Source organism: Prunus mume, linkage group LG1, assembly GCF_029339155.1.
Source record: "Prunus mume cultivar Tortuosa linkage group LG1, ASM2933915v1, whole genome shotgun sequence".
NCBI lineage: Eukaryota > Viridiplantae > Streptophyta > Magnoliopsida > Rosales > Rosaceae > Prunus > Prunus mume.
The window spans coordinates 23536577-23551777 of record NC_142698.1 but is presented as its reverse complement, the minus strand read 5'-3'; the positions used below and the strand labels follow the sequence as shown (position 1 = coordinate 23551777).

At 36.0% G+C, this 15201-nt stretch overlaps 3 protein-coding genes and 1 pseudogene across 4 annotated transcripts; 2 read left to right on the top strand and 2 right to left on the bottom strand.

The window, feature by feature from the left end:
- Window positions 1-1250: 1250 nt before the first annotated feature.
- Window positions 1251-3162, top strand: LOC103329064 (cationic peroxidase 1-like). Its single transcript, XM_008231525.2, has 4 exons — window positions 1251-1499; window positions 1906-2097; window positions 2201-2366; window positions 2508-3162. Exons 1-4 carry the CDS (start codon window positions 1287-1289, stop codon window positions 2894-2896), a joined length of 960 nt encoding a protein of 319 aa, XP_008229747.2. The 5' UTR covers window positions 1251-1286; the 3' UTR covers window positions 2897-3162.
- Window positions 3163-4308: 1146 nt separating this feature from the next.
- Window positions 4309-6068, bottom strand: LOC103334740 (peroxidase RIP1-like). Its single transcript, XM_008237741.3, has 3 exons — window positions 5817-6068; window positions 5229-5423; window positions 4309-5007 (listed from the first exon to the last, which is right to left on the bottom strand). Exons 1-3 carry the CDS (start codon window positions 6051-6053, stop codon window positions 4447-4449), a joined length of 993 nt encoding a protein of 330 aa, XP_008235963.2. The 5' UTR covers window positions 6054-6068; the 3' UTR covers window positions 4309-4446.
- A 668-nt stretch (window positions 6069-6736) lies between these two features.
- On the bottom strand, window positions 6737-9836 carry LOC103328966 (peroxidase RIP1-like; annotated as a pseudogene). The gene is made up of 3 exons (XR_016123318.1): window positions 9553-9836; window positions 8965-9159; window positions 6737-7412 (listed from the first exon to the last, which is right to left on the bottom strand). The product of XR_016123318.1 is annotated as a peroxidase RIP1-like (transcript).
- A 2000-nt stretch (window positions 9837-11836) lies between these two features.
- On the top strand, window positions 11837-13096 carry LOC103342650 (peroxidase RIP1-like). Its single transcript, XM_008246317.2, has 3 exons — window positions 11837-12049; window positions 12144-12338; window positions 12490-13096. Exons 1-3 carry the CDS (start codon window positions 11837-11839, stop codon window positions 13042-13044), a joined length of 963 nt encoding a protein of 320 aa, XP_008244539.2. The 3' UTR covers window positions 13045-13096.
- The last annotated feature ends 2105 nt before the right edge of the window (window positions 13097-15201 follow it).

Sequence of the window (15201 nt, the reverse complement as noted above, 5' to 3'; positions counted from 1 at the left end):
CTCAGGGAAGCTCACTTCTGTTTTGGAATTTAATAGTTACTCTGCACTGGCTTGACACAAAACATTGCATGCTAAGGCCATGTTTCATCCTTCAACCCTGATCGCGTCAGTTGCTGCAGAACTGTGGGATGTCCAGTCAATCAATCTCAGCAAATTAAGCTAATTAGCGTCTTCAATACTCGTACACAACCCTTTTGTCAATAATTCGTAGCAAAAATGCTGACCAACCAGACATGAAAATCTTGTAATTTTTACTGTCACCTGAGTTTTACTTGCTCTGGAAGTAATCTTCTGACATTGACAATACTATCAACTCGGGGGTTTGACTTTGAGTCAGATTTAAGTTAGGTTAATGTGCACACCATCTTTCACTTGAGTTCGAATTCTCCTCGTAGATTACAGTAGTTATAATATCGCATTGTGAAAAAATAACTTGGCGGATTTTGAGGAAAATCATGGCCAAAAACAAAATGGGTACTAGAAGGTGGCAATTATATTAGATGTGGTATTAGGTCCACTGAGTCCATATTATCTCGTTTCCTTTCATGATTTCACTTTAGCTTATATGGAATTGTCAAACATGAAATAGCCATATTCAAAGGAAAAATGAAAGCTTTGAATTTAATCCTCCAGATACCCACTGAATTCGTATAACAAGTTTGGGGCATTTAGACTTTGCTTACCCTTCTGAAGCGCTTTATGGAATTTATGTTCTACAGATGTCGGAAGTTTCTAAAGTTTGGGGCAATTGCAAAAACATTTTTTTCCAATTTCAACCAGGTTCATGCAAAGGTGGTAGTAAAATAACATATGCAAGTTGCAATTTACCTTTTGTTGGTTTGACCAAATTTGATTCCTCCATGAAAAACATGTTCACACATGTAACATAACATCTAACGTAGTCTGATGGTCAAATCACTATTGTGTTTAGTTCTCCCTCTTTCTCCCCTTAACGCTGTAACACAGTAAAATTCAGCGAGACATCCTCTGCATTACAATGATAGGTCAGCCACTTTTTTTTTTATGAAGTGGAGTTTGGGTTGAAAAGTACTTTAGATACTAAAGAATAATAAAACTATTGAAATTTCAATGTTTGATTTTTAATAGTTAGACAATTTTGGTAGGTTTGGATAAAGTTTTAGTATTGACTTAGAACCATTAATAGTAAATTGGCAAACAGTTAAAAATCCACTAAAGCAATCCTCTATTTATACATGTTTTAAGCTCCATTCCGCTGGAGAAAGAAAAAAGTGAAACAAGTTTCTTGCCCTCTATTTTTTGGCATTATGGCTTCTATCTCACACTATAACAGATTCTGCTTCTTTGTGCTTTTGATGCTGCTTAGGATAGCATCCGCACAATTGTCCTCAGATTATTATGCAACAACGTGCCCCCGAGCCCTTTCTGTCGTTAAGAGTGCAGTTATTAATGCGGTGGTGAAGGAGCATCGGATGGGGGCGTCCTTGCTCCGTCTCCATTTCCATGATTGCTTTGTTAATGCATGTCCTTTCCCACCCTCCCTCCTTTCCCACCAAGTTTATATTTGATTGAGCTAGTACTTGTCACTGTGTTTTAATTTCATATATGTTAGGAATTGTGTGAAATGTTGTCCAGAACTAGCTGAAATGACCAGAGAGAGCACTCTTCTTGGTGCCTTCATGGCAGTATGACTCAACAACAGAAAGCAGCATACACAACTTTGTTCTTTGTAGTTATAATTTATACATATTTGGCTGCAACTTCATGTAATAAATATGCTTGTTGTAGAAAGAAACTAGGAAGCTTTGCCTGCATGCATATGAACAATTACAAAAGGATTAATTTATTGTGTATAACAAAAATCACAAACAAAATCCTTCTTGGTCATTATTAGTATTGATGAATTTTTCGTATGGTTTTCAACAGGGATGTGATGCATCTGTATTATTAGACGACACTTCAAATTTCACTGGGGAAAAGACAGCTTTACCAAATGTAGGATCATTGAGGGGATTCGAAGTGATAGATACTATAAAATCTCAGCTAGAAAGTATCTGCCCCGGTGTTGTTTCGTGTGCAGATATCCTTGCCATTGCAGCCCGCGATTCAGTTCTTTCAGTAAGTCACATTTTATGCCTAAAAGAAAGAGTAGAAGTCATGAAAGTTGAAAGGAATAAGTAATTGCTATATAGTTAGATGATGTTAATTTATGTTTATGCAGTTTGGTGGCCCTTCATGGACAGTTCAGTTGGGCAGAAGAGACTCAACCACAGCAAGTTTAAGTGATGCAAATACTGAACTCCCATCTCCAAGTCTAGATCTTAAAGACCTCATCTCTTCTTTCTCAACTAAAGGATTTAGTGCCGAAGAATTGGTGGCTCTCTCTGGTAAGTACATAATGTAAAAAGCAACAAAGTATTTGGGTACTTCTTGAAATTTCAATTACTTGACTTCCAAGAAATTATATTTGATTCACTTACTTGCATAATCTGTCTCCTCTAATGAAAACCATTCATGTGTACGACTAGGATCTCACACAATGGGTCAAGCCAGGTGTCGAATGTTCCGAAACAGAATATATAATGAGACTAACATCAATTCAGAATTTGCTACCTTCTTGAAATCAAACTGTACTCAGAGCTCTGGGACTGATGACAACCTTTCTCCACTGGATATTACAAGCCCGGTTTTCTTTGATAACGCTTATTTCAAGAACTTGGTGGATAGCAAGGGTCTCTTGCATTCTGATCAGCAACTTTTCAGTGGTGGTTCAACAGACTCTCTGGTTACCACTTATAGCACCAGCTCTGGAACTTTTTATACAGATTTTGCCAATGCCATGGTGAAAATGGGGAACCTTAGCCCGCTTACAGGAACCAGCGGTCAAATTCGTACCAACTGTCGCAAAACAAATTGATCCGAGGCGTTGAAATTGATCTAGTTCAGTACAAATCAAGTTATATATGAGATGAAGTAACTCTTTATTTTAATTTTTCCTAGTTCTTGCCTTGATTAGAATCGGTGTGAAATATAATTATGTTGTATGCCAATCTCAAAACAGAAATGTAGAATTACAACTACTATTTAATAAGATAGCTGATCTGAACTACAAATTCATATCTGTAAGTCAGAAGACAGCATAAACTATTGACCTCTGCTATTCATACAAGTATTTTGCACAAAGACATTGCTACTTTGTTCAGAATTATGTGGCCTTGTGCACAAATAAATTTTTTGTTTAAAATCAGAGAACAACTGAGTTGCAAAAAAGGTTGAAACAAAATCATACGACAGCCTTTTTTTTTAATGGTCACCAAACACAGCCTTACTATCCTGCAATTGAGTCTTGTATCCCCAAAATCTCGATCAGAAAAGGGCCAAAATCTGATAAAAGTGTATTATGTTAGCTTAAATCTATACCAAAATGGCAGATGTTCACTGTCACTGTTGAAAAATCTTTGCTTGGATAAGTGCCTAAGATTGCGAAAAATGGATACAAACCACATTGCATTTGTTGCTTTCTTTGATGTTTTTTGCTTCCACCAGTAATTTGATTATTGTGCCTGCACAATACATCTCTGCAGTTCTATTTATTATTTATGCAGAAAACAATTCAAGGAAAAAAAAAAACCTAAATAATATAGTAGACTGACTTTATGAGAATTTAAGAGTAGAGAATTCTGTGTTTAGAATGACAAAATAACTGGATCTATAATCTTTATGCCCATAAGTTGGTGTTGGATCCATATTACATATGTCACAAGAAAAAACACTTATCAAGTAATGATTTATTTTTTATTTTTTTATTTTATGTAGGTCAAAGCCTCTGTTCTAATTGTTCTAATAACCAAATGACAAATAATAATAATAATAATAAATAAATAAATAAAAGGGCCGAATTTTTTTTTTTTTAAGTAAAGATTTAAATTTAAAACGTCAAACTCAAATCCTTGTTATGTAATGTAGCAGTTGAATATTTTCCAAAAAGCATTTAGAAATATCCAATTCTGATATGTAATTAATGGCTTTGAAAATAATCTATAATATGTAATTAATGGTTGAACATCTATAATATGGAATTAATTGTTGAATCAGATTGATTGGTATGGCTAGAACAGTTCATTTGAAAATTTCAAAGGCTGTCTAGCCTTCAAGTTTATCGTCCTTTCTTTTCTGGGTTCTGTTATCAGCCTTCAAGACCAAAACTAGAACTGCATAGCTTGTTCAGATTTTGAGCAACTATTTTGGCCAGTCTTTGTCTGTTTGTTCAAATGTAGGCTGACAAACAGTGCCATTTGCTAATTAAATACACACCAAAATTAGGATCAATAACTAAATACCATAGACATATATTAATAAAAGGGTTCAGCAATTATTCAAACTAGATTTTTGGAATGTTTAACACAGTGGACATAACAACTCTCCAATGTTGCTTCACTCTGTTTTCAAGTAGACACATATTAAGTCTTAGTTGATTTTCCTGCAATTGAGCCTTATCTCACCATCAGATCCAGTGAGAGGCTTTATGTTACCCATCTTGACCATGGAAGCCCCAAAATCTTCTTTGAAATCCTGGGGGCTATTAGCGTAATGCTGCACCAGATTATCGCTATCACTGCCATCACTTTTAAAGAGCTCCTGATCAGAATGGAAGAGACCTTTTTTCTGCAGCAAAGACTTGAAGTACACAGTATCAAAATGCGTTGTAGTTGAGTCTATTGGCGCAGTGTTGTCGTCTCCACCATTTGCCGGACAACCTTTTTGCAAGGAGGCTGCAAACTCTGAGTCTATATTGGTGTCATTGTAAATCCTGGCTCTGAAAGTGGTGCACCTAGCTAGTCCAATGGTGTGGCCCCCTGAGAGGAGGATCAGATCTTGCAGGCCTAGACCATGAGATTGAAAGATGGAGAGAAGCTGAGAGAAGTCGAAAGTTGGAGCAGGAAGATTTCTGTTTGCATCATCCAAGACTGCAGTTGTTGCATCTCTTCTACCCAATTGTACTTCATAGGAATAGGAAGGGCCTCCCAGCTAAACACAAGCAGCACAAGAGTTGGAATAATTTATCCATTTTTAACTAGGCTAATTTGTTATTATGGGGCCAGGCTATGAAATTCTATGATTGATCAAGTGTATTATTAGTTAAATGCACGGTTCAAATTGAGAGTCCAGCAACATAACATGTCAAATATAAAATGGCTAAAAAGCCTTTTAGACAGTTTTGACATTGAAGACTTTTTTTTAGCACTTACAATCTCAACCGAGTCACGAGCTGCAACTGCTAAGATGTCTGCACATGATACCACATTGCCATGGCAATCTCTATTGAGGGCTGCTTTAATGTCATCAACCACATCAAAACCTCTAACCGAGTTCAGATTTGGACCAGCCGTCTTCTCACCAGTGAAGCTATCCGTATCGTCGAGCAAAATTGATCCATCACACCCCTGTCACCAAGATGGAAAAATTCAAACTAATCAATATATCTTAGTATTAAAAATCTTCACGATTTTTTAAACATAAGTATTAATACAAATAATCCAAGATGATTAATGTCAAACAACTATCTCCTTTTTTGTTAGGTAAAAACTGTACAGTTTCCAAATCTCAAGTGATCTTTTTTCCTTGTCCATACAGAGGTGAAACTTGACCACACACACTCTAAAAGTGTTTGGTTTTGTAACACTCATTCAAATAAGTATTCATATGATCAATGCTTTAGATTCACAGTCTGACAACAGACAGTATTTCGCTACCTTGTGGAAAAGTATGGCTCTGTTTGTATACAAGAAATAACAAAAAAAAGAAGATATTGAACACAGCCACAAAATGAAACCTACATTGACAAAGCAGTCATGGAAGTGCAAGCGTAGAAGCGACGCTCCCATGCGTGCCTCCCGGTTAATAGCTCTCTGGACTACTGATCTGATGATCTGCAATGCCTGAGGGCAGGACTGCTTATAGAAATCAGAAGTGAGTTGCGCAGTGCATGTAGTTGGGACCAACACAATAGCAGCTGCAACAAAAAAAGTAGTGACAAAAACATAGACAGATTGATGACAATTAATTGCTGCCATGGTATATACGTTAGTTGAGCTAACTACTCAGGCTAATTTGCATGCAACAAGTTGAAGAGGCTGAGTGTTCATATATAGAGGTGATAGAACACTGTTGGCTTCCTATGTTTCCATCATTAATTATAATATCCTATTATATTAGTGTAGCTGATGTCATAGATGATTAATTCAGAACATGTTAGTTGTCAAGAGATTACTAAGTCCATTAATTCTCTATCCCGGAAATAATATAATTGATTTTGTACCATGTTACACTCCATCGAATGTGGACTCGTTCCGACCTCCTTTGTTTTTGTATAAAAATGTTTGGGGCTTTGACTTCTTGTGTATGATCAAATTTGTTTTTGTTTACCACTATTTCTAAAAGCCTAAGTTATTGGATGTGAGCAAACAACTATCCTAGTATTCCATTTACTGCTTCATCCATTTGTTTTATGTCCATTTTTTTTCTTGCCTTGTGTGGAGTGTGCAATATAAACACAACCCAGTTCTCCTCCCCTTCTCTTCCACCTCACCGCCGGCCGCCAGCCATAACTAGAACTGCATAACCTGTACATATTTGACTTTTGAGCATCTATTTTGGCCAGTCTTCGTTTAAATGCAGGCTGACATTATATCTTGTATGCCATTGGCTAACTCAATACACTCCAAAATTAGATTAATAACTAAATACCATAGGCATATATTAATAAAAGAGTTCAGCAATTATTCAAACTAGATTTTAAATGTTTTACACAATGGACATAACAACTCTCCAATGTTGCTTTACTCTGTTACTTTGAGTGGACATATTTTAGTCCTAGTTGATTTTCCTGCAATTGAGCCTTATCTCACCAGCATATCCAGTGAGGGGTTTATGTTACCCATCTTGATCATGGAAGCCCCAAAATCTACTTTGAAATCCTCGGGGCTGTTAGCGTAATGCTGCACCAGATTATCGCTATCACTGCCATCACTTTTAAAGAGCTCCTGATCAGAATGGAAGAGACCTTTTTTCTGCAGCAAAGACTTGAAGTACACGGTATCAAACTGCGTTGTGGTTGAGTCTATTGGCGTCGTGTTGTCGTCTCCACCATTTACAGGACAACCCTCTTTCAAGGAGGCTGCAAACTCAGGGTCTATATTGGTGTCATTGTAAATCCTGTCCCTGAAGGTGGTGCATCTAGCTAGTCCAATGGTGTGGCCCCCTGAGAGGAGGATCAGATCTTGCAGGCCTAGACCATGAGATTGAAAGATGGAGAGAAGCTGAGAGAAGTCGAAAGTTGGAGCAGGAAGATTTCTGTTTGCATCATTCAAGACTGCAGTTGTTGCATCTCTTCTACCCAATTGTACTTCATAGGAATAGGAAGGGCCTCCCAGCTAAACACAAGCAGCACAAGAGTTGGACTAATTTATCCATTTTTAATTAGGCTAATTTGTTAGAGTGCTGTTAAACGAATCCTAAAATTAACTTAGTACACCCTATAATCTAAGTACACCATAATATTTAAATCAAAATGTAAAATTAACTAAGTACACCCTAAGAGCATGTCCACCCCAAAAGGCTAAGGCTAAGGCTAAGGCTAAGGCAAAGGCAAGGCAAGAGCTGCTACTATTCACGTGAATAGTGACAGCCTTGCCTTTTTTGGTTCCACTCCAAAAGGCTAGGGCAAGGGCAAGAAAAAAAAAAGATTTTATGCAACAAAATATAAACAATTTAGAAATGCAAGAAATAAAATGATTATGCAAGAAAAAAATAAATATGAAAGAAAATATAAACAATTTACAAATGCAAGAAAAAAAAATTACAATTTACAAATATTGGAAGGAGAAGAGTTTGTATGAGGATTTGGTGTGGAAAGTGAATAAAATTGTTATGTATTTATAGGGAAAACATCCATAATTTTTTGGTTTTTTTTTTTAAATTGAATTTTTTTCAAATTTTTTGAAATTTTTTTGCTTGATGACGTCTGCGCCTGGCTTGAGCCAGGCAGATCTTGCCCAGGTGCTTAGCGCTTGCTGGAGGTCCAAACCCCTGCAAAGGGGCCCCGCAAAAGGGTCTGCGTTGGAGGTGGCCTAATTAACTACCAAAATACCCCAGCTACACCCTAATACTTTTTGACCATTTTATATTAGGGTAAATTAGTATCACTGAAATAATAGCGTCACTCTCTCTGCCTTTGAAAATCTGCAACGGCCAACAGTAAGTACCCAGAACCCAAAAAATTTCCTTTGATAGTTCTCCTTTGAAATTTAAAGAAACAAATTCAAATCGGCCAATATTTTGTGCGAAAAATCTCAAATTTCTTTTAGCTAAGGCAATAACAATGTAAATATTGGGTTGTTTTTGGTCCAAGATGGAAACTCGTACTCCAAAACGCATTTTGTATTCAGTTGTTGACAGTAGGGCCTCACCATTGATGGACTCACGTAGCGAATTGATGTATGAATTTACGGTACTACGTAGATCAAGCAGAGGAGACAATAAATATATGTAGATCAAGCAGAGGAGACAATAAAAAAATCTACTTTTGACGTGTCAAAAACCAACCATTTTAAAATTTCCACAATTAATTATTTGAGGTTTGGTTGAGGATGGAGATAATCCTATTAATTTTGAACAACAATCATCTTTTCTTTCTAATTATATCTTGAATTTGCAAGAAATCATTAGGCAGAGGACATCAAGGGAAAAAAAGCTAAAAGAATATTAAAATTAACTGAGTACACCTTAATTTTATTTATCATTTTATATTATGATAAATTAGTAATTCAATAAATAGTTTGGTAGTATGGTGTACTCAGTTAATTTTAGAATTCGTTTAGCAACACTCATTTGTTATTAGTTAACAATATAACATGCAAAATATAAAATGGCTAGGAAAATCCTTTTTAGACAATTTAAACATCGAAGGCTTTTTTTAGCACTTACAATCTCAACCGAGTCACGAGCTGCAACTGCTAAGATATCAGCACATGAGACCACATTGCCATTGCAATATGTATTGAGGGTTGCTTTAATTTCATCAATTACATCAAAACCTCTAACAGAGTTCAGATTCGCACCCGCCGTCTTCTCACCTGTGAAGTTCACTGTGTCGTCCAGCAAAATCGATCCATCACACCCCTGTGCCACCAAGATGGAAAAATTGAAACTATAGTCAATGTTTTCAGTATTAAAATCTTCATTAAAGTTTTTTGAACGTATGTAATAATTCAAAAAACGCTCTATGTTAAACAACTATCTCCTTTCTTGTCAGGTAAAAAGTGTACAGTTTCTAAAGTGAGATTTATTCCTCAACCTTTCACGCTCTAAAGTTACTCAACCTTTGGTTTGGTTTTGTAACACTCATGCAAATAAGTATTCATATGATTAACGGTTCATATTCACAGTCTGTCAACATAATCAACAACAATATTGTGCTACCTCACGGAAAAGTATGATTTTGTCTGTACACAAGAAATAACAAAAAATTAAAATAAAATAAAATGTTGAACAAAGCCAAAAAACGAAACCTACATTGACAAAGCAGTCATGAAAGTGCAAGCGTAGGAGCGATGCTCCCATGCGCCTCTCCCGATTAATAGCTTCGTTGACAACTGATCTGATGGTTTGCAATGCCTGAGGGCAGGACTGCTGATAGAAATCACAAGTGAGTTGAGCAGTGCACGTAGTTGGGGCCAACACAATAGCAGCTGCAACAACAAAAGTAGTGAACAAAACCAAGACAGGTTGATGAGAATTAGCTGCTGCCATGGATATGTACTAGTTGAGATAGCTGCTTCTGATTAATTTGCACGCAACAAGTTGAAGAGGTTAAATGTTCATATATAGAGGGGATAAAACACTGTTATTAGCTTCCTACGCTTCCATCATTATAACTAACTCCTATATTAAATTAGTGTATCCTCCATTCAATAAGATGATCTCATAGAAGATTAATTCAAAACAAATTCAATAATCATCTTCTGCATAGACTAATTACGAGATTACTAAGTCCATTAATTCAATAATATGATTTCATACACTCTCCATTGGTAGTGGACTCGTTCCAGCTTCCATTGATTTTGTATAAAATGTTTGGGGCTGTGACTCCTATTTCTGAACGGGTAAGTTATTAGATGTGAACTAACAATTATCCTAATATTCTATTTACTTCTTCATGCATTTGTTTTATGTCCATTTTAATATTTCTTATTCTACAAAGACCTAGCCTTATCTTTTTTTTTTCCTAAAAAAGTATTATTCTATAAGCACACCTTTTCTACCACTCTATTGAAAATATAAAAGAAATTCTTGGCTGCAAACAAGAAAAAAATAATTATAATTATAATTATTACACACATGCATGCACTTTGTTTCAATTTTTGATTCAATGTGTTGTAGTTAGAGCTTTTCAGTTTGTGAATTTGTTTCTTTTTTTTTTTGTTTTTTTTTTGTTTTGCCAGAAGTTTATTCGTTTTAATATCGTCCCTAACATTTGAATCTATTTTCATGATTAATCTAATCTTAATTTTCTTTTTCTTATTACATAGAACAACTACTTAATTAGAGCATCTCCGAAGGAATAGTTAAAAGGAGCTGATTAGCTAAAATATAGAGAAATATGTCAACAATGTGCTTCAACCATACTATTACTTAAAGGAAAATGTTAAGCTTATTGCATTTTTATACCACATTGTGTATCACTTCTCTAATAGAGAGATGGGCCCCATTGAATCGATGGGCTCCACCTCTATTAGAGAGGTGGTAAGCCTAACATTACCCTTACTTAAAATAAGGAGCGTCATGGGAGTAACATGTATAAAATGTTTTTGTGCAATTTTAGCAAAATGAGGGGGGCCTTGGAGATCCTGTTAGCATGTGAAAGTTTGATTCTTAAGGAGTAGGAGGCCTAATAACTTTAGCTCAAGTGTCATTAGAAGAAATGATAGACCTTAATTAAATGCTTTAATATGCAAAAATAATGAAATTAAAAGAACTCTAGTCTTAGAAGAAATATTATTAGATTGAAATTTCATGAAATTTAAGGTTGAACAGCTAATTTTGTTTTCGGAGAGCTATATCCCGAGTTATATGCAAAGGTTTGACATTTGTGAAAAACAAGAAATATATACGACTTTCGGTGGTCAAACATATCCTCAACATCCCTTATTATTATTATTAACTGACCAACTCTTTTTTTAAAATCAATATTAAATGACCAACATGAGTTGGCAAGCCTTTATCATATACATTAAGCCACACGTCTTTGGATCATTTCGCGAATGACATACGTTCGAGGTTTTTTTTAGACAAGCGATACTGGGGAAGGGGAATTCAAACATAAGACTTGGGAAATTCAAACACAGATCTCGGATATAGGAGACTACTCTTAAATACTTAAGTTACAAGTCCCTTACTAGAGTAATGCAAGGTTAAAACTCATTATAGGTGTTAATGGTTTGAAATAGCTATAGGCACATATAATATTGTGTGGGAAATTTTAGCCATCTTTGCATGGGGATATGTTGTATGAAACAAATTAAAAACCCTTTGGGTCAAAGGATTTTAGGCACCCCACCAGAAATTACTCATATTGCGGAATTGGTCCATACATTAAAATAAATAAAAAATTAAACAAAAGCTTCATTATTCCATGAGGTCACATTAGCCGTATGTATTATTAATTTACATGGCAATTATTGGTTGATGAAAATAACCAGTGGGGAAATTCAAATTTCCTCTATATAAGCCCTCAAGCTCCTTGATCGTCATCACCCCTACTCAGCAATTTGAGAAGAAAAAGAACCTAACCTTTGTCATGGCTGGTCTTCGATCTTTGCTAGTGTGTATTGTAGTGGTAGCTGCCACTATTGTAATTCCAACCTCTGCACAACTAAGTGCTAGTTTCTACAACAGAGTGTGCCCTCAGGCTTTACCAGCCATCAGAAGAGTCGTCAAGCAGGCCATCTTTCGTGAGCCGAGAATCGGAGCCTCTCTGCTGCGCTTGCACTTCCATGACTGCTTTGTTAATGTAATAAAGCTATTAGTTGATTGTGTGCATGCATTGCACTTGCAATACATGTACATTAAAATGTAGATGATTTATTTGGCTGATTTGAATACAGGGCTGTGATGGATCGATTTTGCTTGATGACACTTCTAGCTTCACCGGTGAGAAGACTGCCTTCCCAAATGCGAATTCAGTCAGGGGATTCGATGTGATCGATGACATCAAAAATGCCGTCGACAAAGCTTGCAAAGGCAGCGTGGTCTCATGTGCGGACATATTGGCAGTTGCAGCTCGTGATTCTGTATTTCTTGTAAGTACAATGTTCACCAAATAATGTGTCAGTATGCGCATTTTTGTATCTTACTTAAAAATAAAGTACCCTACGATCACTTTTATCGTTGAACACATATGTCCAGATCAAAACCTAATGAAATTCTTGTTTTTGCTTATTTGTGTTTTAGCTGGAAGGGCCTCTTTATCAAGTACAGTTAGGTAGAAGGGATGCAAGAACTGCAAGCTTGAATGATGCAAACAGAAACCTTCCACCTCCAGTTTTCAGCTTCTCACAGCTACTCTCTAACTTCCAAGCTCATGGGCTGGACCTAACAGACCTAGTTGTGCTCTCAGCTGCCCACACCATTGGACTTGCTCGATGCGGCACCTTCCGAGCCAGGATCTACAATGACACCAACATAGACCCCAACTTTGCAGCCTCTGCCCGACAAAACTGCCCATCAAGTGGAGGCGATGACAACACAGAGCCACTGGATGCAACTACGAGGAGATTCGATACCATCTACTTTAAGTCCTTGCTGCAACAAAAGGGTCTCCTCCATTCCGATCAAGAGCTCTATAAAAATAATGGCACTGATAGTGATAAGCTGGTGCTGAAATACAGCAGGAACCCATTTGCTTTTGCAAGAGACTTTTCGGCATCCATGATCAAGATGGGTAGCATCAAGCCTCTTACTGGGAATGATGGAGAAGTGAGATTGAACTGCAGGAAAATCAATTAGTGTGTGGTCTCATGATCATTTAATGTTCATTATCTCGTTATGTACCCAAAAAAAAGGGACTATTTTAAAAGAATAAATATACAGATTCTCTTTGTCCAAGTTCTTTTCCACAATTGATACAGAACATGCAGGTGCATGGGAATTTAAAGTTTCAGATTCAACTGTTGATTATAAATATGCTTCGTGGTTACAGTGCTTCCGCATTTATATTAACCCTAAATGGGTATTTGTATTTTTTCTTGTACTAATCTTTATGGCTAATAGCCTTTGTACTTGATTTATAAATGTAATATATCGTTTCCTCTCAAAAAATTCCAAGAACAAGCTGATTAACATAAATGGAAAAGTTCATTAAGTAATTATTAATTAGTAGCTGTTTGAGATTACAATTAATACAACACGCATGGCATACTTTTCCGTCAAAAGTTCTTTTCCACATGAAATGCGTCCTTAATTCAAATTATTAGAGCCCTTAGCTAGTTATCTCAGAAAGGATCAGCAAACTGTTTGTCAATTCATTTCTACAACACTAGCTACTGATTTAAGTATCGGAGGGCAGTTTGCCAATGCCACACCATTGTTCTTCCCATTAGTTCTTGTGCTTTTGCAGGCAGTCCAATATTCTAACTAAACAAGTTTGCTTCCTGATGGAGTAGTGTTACACTTAAAAAAATTTGTTCACGAAATGATGTAAAAAGTGCCTCATTTGTTTAAATTTGAGTCAATTATGAATCTTATTTGTCACTAACAAATATCGAATCGTTATTTAACAAGCAAATGTGATGTCTCTAGCATTATTATTGATCGACCTAGTATAGGGATGGTTTAATGTTCACAATGCACACTCTCATATTGAATAATAAGTTTATTATATTTTTATGGAGGGGGTACTTGTTTGAAATAATGAAACGCGGGAATATCATGCTAACTTGTATGACACTTCTATTCATGTTGTGAATATTGAAGACAAAGATCATGGAGGAGAGGCAGAAAAGGCCAAGTCTCTCGATCGTCTTTTGACGTATGGCAATTAAACGGCAAAGCAAAACGTATATTATAATAAGCCAAAAGTAATTGACTTCTAGTATAAATCATGTACAAGAAATCATGGTTACCCATCATTTATATATAAAATTATAAAACTGTTTTTTTTTATATCCACCGTCGGCATACTTGCAAGGCTTTGATTCTGAAATTGGGAAAACCCTTCTGTTTTTGTTTGATTTAAAAAAGAATAGACGTTGCTTAGCTTGCACCAACTTTTGATGTCTAATAATTCTGGGGAAGAAGACAAAACGACAACATTGATCCACATCCACACACAATCTGAAAATGGCGATGGTTTCTCTCTCCCACGACCGTATCCAAGTTGCAGACTAAATAAGAAAACAAGTAAATGGTTAGGTGACCAATTAACTATATACTATAAGATTAAAGTTTTAATGGAATCTTAGGTTAGTTAATAGACCAAGTCTTAAGTCAAATGGTGAAGATAAAGAATGACTGGATTTTAACGGATATTTGAGAAACTTGTTTGATTGGTTAATCCATCGTAATTAGTAATTACCTACTACTAATTCATATGGAGTTGACATTCAATTTGGAAGCAGCCTTGGCAATTTCCAAATCCTGAGTTTCTGGTACAAGCAATGATTTACATTGACATTATTCTATTGTATCTTTTCATGTGGCCTCTTTTAAACTAAGCTACACTGAATTTCTTGTTGAATCTTAGATAGGTTACTCCATCCAATGTCAACTTTGAATGAAATGAAGCAGGTGATCCTAATACACTTGTTACGTATTCGTATCTGGATTGGGGCATGTCATCGTCAACAACAATTAAGTAACCTATATATGTACACATGCAAGCGTCGAACTCCAAGAACAATCGCTTCTACTTATTTTTCGTTCCACAACTGGATGATCTTCATCCAGTTCTCAATGCCTCCAATTTCCTGCCACTGCCACACATAAAACACACCCTTAAAAACCAGCATTTATAACTTGCAAGGAAATGAAAAACTACTTCAAAAATACATAATTAAAAAGAAAAGTGGCATGAAACCTTAATGGCACTTCCTATACTGTTCATAAAATAAGTGACAGAAAGCCATTAATCATTCTACTTAATCACGTCCTCTAATTAAATTAATT